General features: G+C 33.7%; 1 protein-coding gene across 1 annotated transcript; it reads left to right on the top strand.

Moving 5' to 3' along the window:
• Window positions 1–1137: 1137 nt before the first annotated feature.
• On the top strand, window positions 1138–9742 carry LOC146945433 (ABC transporter C family member 14-like). The gene is made up of 11 exons (XM_085743759.1): window positions 1138–3497; window positions 4109–4429; window positions 4627–4713; window positions 5087–5710; window positions 5929–6093; window positions 6350–6644; window positions 7221–7435; window positions 7842–8147; window positions 8820–8883; window positions 8974–9213; window positions 9462–9742. The coding sequence occupies exons 1-11, from the start codon at window positions 1365–1367 to the stop codon at window positions 9554–9556; spliced, it is 4545 nt and encodes a 1514-aa protein (XP_085599885.1). The 5' UTR covers window positions 1138–1364; the 3' UTR covers window positions 9557–9742.
• Window positions 9743–12121: the final 2379 nt, after the last annotated feature.

Here is a 12121-nt window from a genome sequence, read left to right as displayed (position 1 = left end):
CACTCCTTTAAGGTAAAATCCCACTCCTTTAATAACATGTAAGAAAAACTAATTCAATTTTAAATTTATTTAAAAAAATAATATGATATTAAATAATTAAATGTTGAGTGCGTACCAACTAAACTCTAAGGGTGTGTTTGGATTGAGGGTTTAGGAGGGGAAGGGAGGGGAGGGTTTACTTTTCTTTTTTAAATTACGGACTATATAACATGTTTTTCTAAAATAAATTAAGTGTGATTGAAGTATTATATAATTGTTTATCATGTTAATTTGTTAACTTTTTAAAAAACATTTTATAGTGTCCGTGATTTAAAAATGAAAAGTGAACCCTCCCCTCCCTTCTCCCTCCTAAACCCTCAATCCAAACACACCCTAAAGTACAATAATCCACATGAAAATTGGGATCACTTGATTAGATGATGTGAACATTTACAATTTGATCTTTGGAAAATACTAAATTGAAAAAATATTCAAATAAATTCAGTCTGATATACGACGTCGGCTATCTAAAAATAAAGCAGCAAGCCAATCATTATCATTCTTCCTTCAAAAAAAAATCATTATCATTCTTATGTACTCTTGTCTTGATAAACAAATATAGATCTTTTTCTCCACAAAAAGTTAATACATATTATTCAACAAAAAGTTAATTTAATTATTATATTTTTTTGAGAGACCCATTAAGATCAACGGGACCCACCTATACAAATAACTAATTTATAATTTTTTAATCAAAGTATTTAATAAGCACTATAACAAAAGTTTTAAACGAGTCTCACTAATAAACAAGCAAAATGATTAATTTAATAAAAACTATTGCGGAATCTACTTATAAATGAGATGTTAAAACGAGACCTTGAGTTTTACAAGACCTCAAAAATTTTCTTGTCAATGAATTACCTACCTATCAGGTACCAAGTTTTAAATGACTAAGAATTCACATTGAGTATAGTTACATACGACACAAGTACAGTTACATGCTATCTACTATATTTTATTTGGATATTTTTTTAGTATACTGATTTTATTTGGATATTTTTTTAGTATACTGATAGCGTGGTTCGCATGGTGCTTATTTTATTACCATGATGTTCCACTTTACAAACAAAATCCAACAGAAACAACACTCTGGCCTCCACCATTAACACATTCACATGTTCACATTCCTTCTATACCCTTTCCGTGTTCTTATTGAACTTCATTCATTCCATTTCACACCCCTTTTTCTCTCTACACTACGCTTCTTCTCTCTTTTGTTCAATCATTTAGAGTATCAAATTCTATTTTATATTCTCTTCATGCATCATAATCATGTATCAAACTTGTTACATATTTTCTAGTATGTAACATTACATAAACATGATATGAAACCTTGTCAGTTTTCATCACATAATAATCTCTTAACAATGTCTTCGTCTTCATGGCTAACTTCTCCTTCATGCACCCTTTTGCCTGTAGATTCATCTTCCTCTACACCAGAACTCATTATTCAATGGTTAAGGTTCATTTTGCTATCTCCATGTCCTCAGAGACTTCTTGTTTCTGCTCTTGATTCCTTGTTTTTGTTCTTTCTCTTAGCTTTTGCAGCTCACAAACTATATTCAAGATTCTATTCAAGAGCAAACACTAGCTCCTCAATCACAAAACCACTTCTGCAGGACAAAGATTCTGATTATAGAATCACCTTTTGGTTCAAACTAGCCTTTTTGGTAACTACCCTTTTGGCTATAAGTTATACTGTTCTAGGAATCTTGGCTTTTACTCAAACCAATAACCTTTCTTCATGGAAACAAATAGAAGCACTTTTTCGGTTGTTTCAAGCAATAACCAACATAGTGATAGTGATTCTAATGATACATGAGAAAAAGTTCAAATCTTCCAAACACCCTTTATCACTAAGAATCTATTGGATAACGAACTTTGTGATTGCTACTTTGTTTGCTGCTTCGGCTATTGTTCGATTGATAACTGTCGGTGAAGAAAAGTTGGAGCTTAGTTTGAGAATAGATGACATATTCTCTTTGGTTAATTTTCCATTATCTCTGTTCTTTTTTGTGATATCCGTAAAAGGGTCATCAGGTATTCATGTGATAAGAATATCCGATGTAGTAGCAACATATCCATCGGTTTCGACCGATAGAACTTTGAGTCCTTATGCTTGTTCTTCATTTTTGTCCAAAACAGGGTGGTTTTGGATGAACCCTTTACTCAATAAAGGTTACAAAACACCCCTTAAACTAGAAGATGTACCTTCACTTCCTCTTGATTTTAGAGCGGAAAAAATGTCAGAACTTTTTCAAAAAAATTGGCCAAAACCAGAGGAAAACAGTAAGCATCCAGTTGGAGTTACCCTTTTTAGGTGTTTTTCGAAACAAATAGTTTTCACGGGCTTCATTGCAATCATTAGGCTTTGTGTTATGTATGTTGGTCCCTTGTTGATTCAGAGTTTTGTTGATTACACGTCAAGGAAAGATAGTACGACTAGTGAAGGTATTGTTTTGATATGTATCCTTTTTGCAGCAAAATCAGTTGAGGTACTTAGTGTTCATCAATTCAACTTCCACTCTCAAAAACTCGGTATGCTTATTCGTTCGACCATAATCACTTCAGTTTACAAAAAGGGTTTAAGGCTGTCAAGTTCTTCAAGACAAGCTCATGGAACTGGCCAAATTGTTAATCACATGGCTGTTGATGCTCAACAGCTCTCAGATTTGATGATGCAGTTTCATCCTATATGGTTGATGCCATTACAAGTTGGTGCTGCATTGGCTCTTATGTATAGCTATGTTGGTCTATCAGTACTTGCAGCAGTGCTTGGAACTAGCATAGTGTTTCTCTTCACGCTCTATCGAACGAAGAGTAGTAATCGTTTCCAATTTAAGATAATGACGAGCCGCGATTCGAGGATGAAGGCGACAAACGAGTTGCTTAACAACATGCGTGTGATTAAGTTTCAAGCGTGGGAAGAGTACTTTGGTAACAAAATTCAACAATTTCGTGAAGCCGAGCATGGATGGATTGCGAAATTCTTGTACTATTTTGCAGTTAACATAGGAGTTTTAGGTACTGCTCCATTAGCCGTAACTGTTCTTACCTTTGGAACTTCAACTTTTATTGGAATTCCTTTGAATGCCGGCACTGTTTTTACAATATCTTCAATTATCAAGATTCTTCAAGAGCCTATGAGGACTTTCCCGCAAGCTCTTATCATGATTTCTCAAGCAACAATATCTTTAGGGAGGTTGGATGAGTTCATGGTGAGTAAGGAAATGGATGAGAATGCAGTGCAACGAGAGGAGAATTGTGATGGTGATGTAGCTGTGGAGATAAAAGATGGGAAATTTTCATGGGATGATAAGGATGAGAATGAGGCGTTGACAGTTGAAGAGTTGGTAATTAAGAAAGGGGACCATGCTGCTATTGTAGGAACTGTTGGATCAGGCAAGTCTTCATTATTGGCTTCTGTGTTGGGAGAAATGTTCAAGATCTCAGGAAAGGTATGCTATGCTTGCTTTGGACTCATGCAGTTTATTTAATTTTTTGCACTTCAAGTTATTTTCTTCTGCTAAAGATTAGTATTTATTGCAAAAAAGATTTGTAACAATAAGGCTAGAAATTGTTGTTAAAAACTGTAATAGTGGCCAAAACATTATCTGCAACAGCATTTTGGATCACATAGCCGCATTTGTCCACAATTTTCTACTGTGGGTTACAACCTGAAACCTAAAACCTTGGTATTAATTCATTCATGATCATATTCAAAAAAAGTATATGCCACATATCCTACGATAGTATTATACTCATGGATATCATATGATATTTAAATTCATTGCATTCTCAAGGTTGTTCCGTTCATCATCATGTAAGACACATGGGAAAGAATTAACCGTGCTTATCAACTGTAGGGCCTGTTTGTAATGGCTTATTTGAGCTTATCTATTGACATAAACATTTGTGAGACTGTTTCAGTCGGTGCAATTTTTTCGTTACAAGAATTCATGACTATACTTTCAAATGTGTTCGAAAACATTTTATTGTTTTGTGAATGTACTGTGAAAATTTACTTTTATCTTTTACAATTATCATCATTACTTGTAAAATCTTACAGGTCAGAGTTTGTGGGACGACGGCATATGTAGCACAAACATCATGGATTCAGAATGCAACCATCAAAGAAAACATACTGTTTGGCTTACCAATGAACTTGGAAAAGTACAGGGAAACTTTAAGAGTGTGCTGCCTTGAAAAGGATCTTGAAATGATGGAAGATGGTGATGAAACTGAGATTGGAGAGCGAGGTATTAACCTCAGCGGTGGCCAGAAACAACGCGTACAACTTGCTAGAGCTGTATATCATGACACTGACATCTATCTCCTTGATGATGTATTCAGTGCTGTTGATGCTGAAACAGGATCATTTATTTTTAAGGTAAGCAAAAATTTACAACTTGTAAGTTACAAGCAGTGTTAAATAGCTCCATTTTTTGTTTTTAGTGATGTAATGTTTTTAAGATTAGAAACATTATTGAGTAAATAATAATTAGAAACAATATATTATATCAATCAAAATGATATTTGATTCCATCATAAATGATGAATTCCTGATTTTTTTCAATCTTGTTACAGGAATGTATCATGGGAGCTCTCAAAGATAAGACTGTTTTACTTGTAACCCACCAAGTTGATTTCTTGCATAATGTTGACTCTATAATGGTATGATATATGTATTTTATTATGATATCACCAAAAATTTGGAAAATAAATTGCATTATTTACACACACACGCACACATATTTTATTCCTATCTCTATTGGATTTTGATCCTCTAATTAATCAATCATAGTCTTAGGTCTCAATTGTTGATGAGAAAATCACTATTAGTATTCTGAGCACATGCATAACAAATCATAGATGTGTTGGAATATCAACGATTGGATTTCTCGTTGACTAAAGTGAAATACTAACTTCAGAGTAGTCAAATCCACGTGCTTATATACCTGTTATTATAACATTTATTTTCTTGGATTTGGAAAAAAATTTCATTCAAATCTAATATATTTGCCTTATTTTGATACCAACTTTAAAGGTGATGCGTGAAGGGAGAGTAGTACAAAGTGGAAAGTATGATGAACTTCTCAAAGCAGGTCTAGATTTTGGTGCACTTGTGGCAGCTCATGAATCCTCAATGGAAATTGCAGAAACAAGTGATAAAACTAGCGATGAATCTGCTCAGTCTCCAAAATTAGCTCGCATCGCTTCGAAAGAAAAAGAAAGAGCGCTAGAAAAGCAGTCTTCTCTAGATAAACCTAAGTCTGATAAAACTGCAGCAAAGCTCATTGAAGACGAGGAAAGAGAAACTGGACGTGTAAACCTTACAGTATACAAACATTATTTCACAGAAGCATTTGGATGGTGGGGAATAGCACTAATGGTAGCAATGTCAGTGGCTTGGATGCTGTCATTTTTGGCTGGTGATTATTGGCTAGCAATTGCTACTGCAGATGATTCTGGCATTCCTTCTTTCACTTTCATTACTGTCTATGCCGTTATAGCTGTTGTTGCATGCATAGTTGTTATGGTGAGAGCTCTCTTGTTTACTTATTGGGGTTTAAAGACATCTCAAAGCTTCTTCATTGGATTGCTTCAAAGTATCCTTCATGCACCAATGTCATTCTTTGATACTACTCCTTCTGGCAGAATTTTGAGTCGTGTGAGTTTCACGTAACATCCCTTTTGATGTTTGGTTTAATTGTGTTTCAATATGCACCTGAAAATTGTGGTTAATTGTGCTCTGTTGATGATTAATTAGTTGCAACGCCTTTACATTCATTAACCATCTGCCAGACGGAATTAACCATGTTTTTGAACTGCATTGACCATCTAAATTGTTCGGACTTTCTAACTCTACTTTTATTATGAATTGCTTAGGTATCTACCGATATACTTTGGGTTGATATATCAATTCCAATGTTGGTAAACTTTGTAATGGTAGCATACTTATCATTATTCAGTATCCTCATTGTCACATGTCAGAATTCTTGGGAGACTGTCTTCCTCTTAATTCCACTGTTTTGGCTCAACAACTGGTATAGGGTATGATATACTTACTCCAATTTAAATTTGCAGCAACAGTATATAATAATAATAATAGTAGTAGTAGTAGTAGTATTTGTCTTGTTTGGATAAACAAATTAATTAAGCGCTTATAGCATAAGTACTTATTGTATAAGATGTTTCTATCACAACAGAATAAAGAAAATCAAACTGAAAACAGGTTATAGACATGTCATAAGCTCTCTCATTTAGACTATATCTGGTGCATTTTGACACTCATTGTTCTGGTTTGCAGAAATTTTATCTTGCAACTTCTAGGGAATTGACTCGACTTGATTCAATCACAAAAGCTCCGGTGATTCATCACTTTTCAGAGACCATTTCTGGTGTTATGACAATCCGTAGCTTAAGAAAGCAGAATGCATTTTCTCAAGAAAATATTGACAGGGTGAATGCAAGTCTAAGAATGGATTTTCATAACAATGGTGCAAATGAATGGCTTGGTTTTCGTTTGGACTATATGGGAGTTGTTTTCCTTTGCATTGCCACCCTTTTTATGATCTTTTTGCCAAGTGCTATTGTTAAGCCAGGTACAATCCCTTTCATCATCTTTTCATCTAACCACATTATCATGGTCAATACTTAGGTTTTAAAACTCGGTCACAATAACGTTGTGGTCATGGTCCTTTTGTTGATAATCACAGTGGTCACATTGACATTATAAATCTTAATGCCGTGACTAAGATCGCAATCACAGACTTTTTTAAAACCCTATTTCACACATTTTAAACAAAAACTAAGCTTCTGTTTGGATAAACACATCTATTAAGCGCTTCCAACATAAATGCTTACGATACAAGTGCTATGTATAAGCGATTTCTATAATATATTATAATAAACTATTTTCTTATAAGCTATAAATTATTTTCGTATGTAATCTTTGAGAAGCTATAGAAATAAGCTGAAAACAGCTTATACATATGTCATAAGTTGTTTCCATAAGCTCTCCAAAATAGTCTCACAAGTACTCATGCTAGTAGTTAAGCTCAAATAATTCAATTCAAACATGCCATAAATAATGAATTTTGTAATGCATAACCATTCATTATGAATGATGTTTTCCTAACAAAGAATTGTTCCACTTGGATATAATTTTGGTTTTGCAGAATATGTTGGTTTGTCTCTATCATATGGACTGTCTTTGAGTGGTCTCTTGTCATTTACCATAACAATGACTTGCAGTGTTGAAAACAAAATGGTTTCTGTTGAGAGGATAAAACAGTTTACTAACCTTCCATCAGAAGCTCCATGGAAAATTGCTGATAAGTCTCCACCTCAGAATTGGCCTAGTCATGGAACTATAGAGTTACATAATTTACAGGTATATACTATTTGCAAGATTAGTCAATTTAATATGTGGTGAGAACTGAGAACCTGCATAAATAAACCAAAATTAGTGTATACCATTTGGGAAAAGAAGTATGTGTTGGTTACTTAGGTTTTAAATATTTTGCATACTCTTTAGGACAATATGTTTAGTTCAGAATTGAGAATATTGTGAAGCATGAAATGTTGAAAAGTAAAATATGATGTAGAGATAGAAACAGGAAACACCATTATTTTTGGAAACACCAAAAGTAAACGGTAGTAGTTTTCTACGCAATGGTACTGATCAAGAATTTCTCATAGTAACATGCATTATTTTCTTTTTTTTTTGAAACAGTAGTAACATGCATTCTTTAACTTGTACATATTTAATATATTTCGTTATTAAATGGTGTGAGCAGGTTAGGTATAGGCCAAACACTCCTCTAGTTCTTAAGGGAGTCTCTCTAACAATTGAAGGTGGAGAAAAAGTCGGTGTTGTTGGGCGTACAGGAAGTGGAAAATCAACACTCATCCAAGTGTTGTTTAGGTTGATTGAGCCTTCAGCTGGAAAAATAATCATTGATGGTATTAACATTTCCAATGTTGGCCTTCATGATTTGAGGTCACGTTTTGGAATTATTCCACAAGAGCCTGTCCTCTTTCAAGGAACAGTAAGAACCAACATTGATCCTCTTGGATTGTATTCAGAAGAAGAAATTTGGAAGGTATATAATACACTTCATATTTGCTTGTTTGTTTTATTTTTATGTTATGAAATTCTTGCATGAGCATATAGCCTATAAGGAGTGTTTGGATAAATAACTTATTCAATAAGTGCTTCATAGACACAAGCTGCTTTTATGATTGAAGATGAAATAAGGGCAGAATCTGCATAAACCCACTTGGGTAGGTCTGGTGGTGTTGGCTTGGGGCCTCGGAATGTGCTCCTCTCAAGGTCTTATTTTCGATTCTCCCTGGTGCCAATTTCGGTGGCTTCTTAAAAAAAATGGATATATCATAAACTATTTTCATATGATCTTTAAAATACTTATATAAGTATTTATGTCACAAGATAAGCTCTCTCAAGCATCCATATAATAACAATGCCCTTGCAGAAATTATTTTAATATGGTCTGAGTTTTTAATTGATTGTCAATAGATACTATACAGTTAGGGAATTCTGTAGTATTGTAGTCAATATATTGACCGTTTGACTGAAATCAGAAGGTCTGAATTTAAAGATCCAAAAATAAATAAAAAATATTTAAAGATCCAAAAACTAATTGACCAGATCATTCTATGTGCACTGCAAAAGGGAGAAGAAAAGTGCAGAATAACATCCTACATACATGGATGAAATTCAGTTAATATGTTAATGTTCATCTTTGTTTCTGCAGAGTCTTGAGCGGTGCCAATTGAAAGAAGTGGTGGCTGCAAAGCCTGAGAAACTCGACGCTTTAGGTGATCAAATAAACTCTTCTCATAGATATCATATTCTCATTGTTATAAGAATGTATGAGCTGAAATGTGTTTATTATACTATTTTGTTAGTGGTTGATGGTGGAGACAACTGGAGTGTGGGGCAAAGGCAACTTCTATGCCTGGGAAGGATCATGCTAAAACGCAGCAAAATACTATTCATGGATGAAGCAACAGCATCAGTTGATTCGCAAACTGATGCTGTGATACAAAAGATCATCAGAGAGGATTTTGCAGATCGTACGATTATTAGCATTGCTCACAGAATACCAACAGTTATGGATTGTGACAGGGTTTTGGTCATAGATGCAGGTATGTTTATGTTTATGTTATATATCTATATGTGTTTTTATAACAAACTGAATCATAAACACATTTACATTCAAACCGTACACAACAAAGACACTAATGATATATGCCGTGCAACATTAATATTAAATAGCGAACACACCTTTAATCCCAAGTGTTTCTGTCTTTTAATAATGCAATTATTGTATGAAATAAATATAGAGTTAGATTGGTTGAATAATGAATTGTGGGGTATTTGATATTTTTGGCAGGATTTGCAAAGGAATATGACAAGCCATCACGTTTGCTTGAAAGGCATTCACTTTTTGCAGCATTGGTTAAGGAGTATTCTAATAGATCAGCTTAATGATAGTTATAGTTGTTAGCCATTTTTGATGTTAGGGACAATTTTTTTGGTTCTAGATCATGAAAGTTCTACCATTTCTGTAGTTCTATAATTCGAGCAGGATAATATCCACCAGAAATTATCAAAGTTACAGAAATCAAGTTTGGCTTAATAAATTATCGAGTTGGGAGAAGGATCCCAAGCTGACGTTGCATTTCTACGTCACATTTCATGCATAACACACACACGGAGACCATCACCAACCTTCCATTTACACTCTTGGCTATAACTTCGCGAAATTTAATTAGGGCTATTTGGAAAAGGGTCATGTTAACTTGTACCCTTAGGACACATGTTAAGGTTTCTACAAAAGCAAGTATTTATAGAGAAACATTAAATTTCAATCCTGTGATAAATAAATTAGCACAATTTACGATGCATAATTTCCATCTTTGCAACCTTAACATGCCGAATTTGGAGTAATTTGGAAGCCAAAATATCTGGTTTATTACTAAAGTTTCATCATTATTTTTCTAGAATTGCCATGTTAAAAGCTTAGAAATTCAGAAAACTCCTCCCACCTTGTGACTTGAGGCCGATTTGAGTGATTCAGTTAGAAATTTAGAATTGCCATGTTTTTCATCATTGTTTTAAAACCATTGAATTTATGTTTTTGCTAACCAACTTAGAGGATGTATTGTGTCTTGCCTCTGAAAGTTTGTCAGTAGAGAAGAATATAATGTGTTGGTGGTGCAAAGTTAAATGGTTGTTCAACACAGTTTGGGTTTGAAAAGGTAAAGCATGTTGAATTGAACAAATTGAGAAGTTCAGTTCGGTTTGGGATCAATCCCAACAAGGTTGATTCCATTTTAAAAAAAAATATGGAACTTGGAACAGTCCTACTTGAAGGAGGTTTGAAAAATATGAAAGGAAGTAAACTAGAAGCACAAGTTACAAGGATATCATATCCTGGATATGTGCTACTCCCTCCATCCTAAATCGTAAGTTGCTTGGAGAAAATATTTATCTTAAATTATAAGTCGTTTTACCAATAGTAATGCAACATTAAATGTTACTTTCTACTTCTTTCATTTATCTATCCTATACAATTAATGAAGGATACTTTTATAAAATTACTTATAATTCTTTCAAAAAAAAATTACTTATAATTTCTCTTTTCAATGCAACATTAATTACATTTCTTAATTTGTGTAAAATGACCAAAACATCATATAATTTGGGATGGAAGAAGTATATAACAAACTAATTTTATAACAAACAAATTAATTCATCTAATAACTTTAATGATGTGATTGATCTGAGTTATATACAAAGATGGTGAACCACCTAAGCTACTTAATGGTGGGAAGTTGTAATTCAAACATCTCATAAGAGAGGAAGTATAAATTTTACTTTTCAAGAGAGAGATAATATATTTTAACATAAGAGAGGAGGAAAGTATAATTCAAACTTACCTTAAAGGATGCGAGTGTAATTTACTCTATATTTTATCATATAGTCCACCTTATTGATTATTATTTAGGCTTAATAGCAGTTTTAGCCTCCTAACTTTTCCAAAGTTGCGATTTTGGCCCCCTAAGGAAAAAAACTACAAAACCGCCCCCTAAATTTTGCACCTGTGGCAGTTTTGGCCCCCAAGGCCAATTTTGACTCGGTCTACCCTGACGTGGCAACCTAAGTGAGGTGCCACGTGTTATTTTTTTTTTGCCTTGGGGGGCCAAAACTGCTATAGTTGCAAAACTTAGGGGGCGATTTTGTAGTTTTTTTCTTCTTAAGGGGCCAAAATCACAACTTCGTAAAAGTTAGGGGGCGAAAACTGCTATCAAACCTATTATTTACTTCCTTCTTTGATACATCCTTCATTTCATTCTAAAGAAAACCTCTCATTCATTTAAATATTGTAAATAGAAAGATTTTTTATGCATAAAGACTATGGATATATGCATTATCTTACTGGAATGATTTTGTTGCCAGAAGACACCTTTGCGGAGAATCAATAGAAATTAATTTCATATTTTGTAGAGATACTTTTTATTTTTGGTTATTGTAGGAATTTTTTTTTTTGGGAACACAAATCTAATCACATTCGCAAAGAAACTTGTACATAATTCAAATATGACTATTACTTTTCCCACCCTATGGTATACTCACGCGCCCTGCAAAAAAGACGAAAATGTCATTCGGATTATGCAATCCGAAAAAATACGTAAGCTAGTTCGGAATATAAAATTCGGATTTTTTTTGATATATATAAGAAAAATCACCCCTCCCCAAAGTTACAGTTTTACATTTTCACTTTCTCTCTCTCCCTAATCCCAAAATCCGAACCACACAAATTTGTCCAAAGTTGGAGTTTGTTTTGCTCAAAATCATCACATTCGAAGGTTTAACAAACACAAAAGTGAAGGTTAGTCCTAATTCCCTCTGCATGCAAGTTAATTAGTTCATTTTTTTTTCTTGTACACTGAAGTTGTTCGGATTTTATAATCCGAACTGTATTATTGCTTTTCGGATTTTAAAATCTGAACTGTACTAGCGTTAGTTTTTTTTCCTTCTTGTTTTGTG

Source organism: Medicago sativa, chromosome 2 (genome assembly GCF_051527215.1).
Source record: "Medicago sativa cultivar Bolivia chromosome 2, Bolivia_mono, whole genome shotgun sequence".
NCBI lineage: Eukaryota > Viridiplantae > Streptophyta > Magnoliopsida > Fabales > Fabaceae > Medicago > Medicago sativa.
Note: the sequence above shows the minus strand (reverse complement) of the source record. Positions and strands in the feature narration are given on the sequence as shown.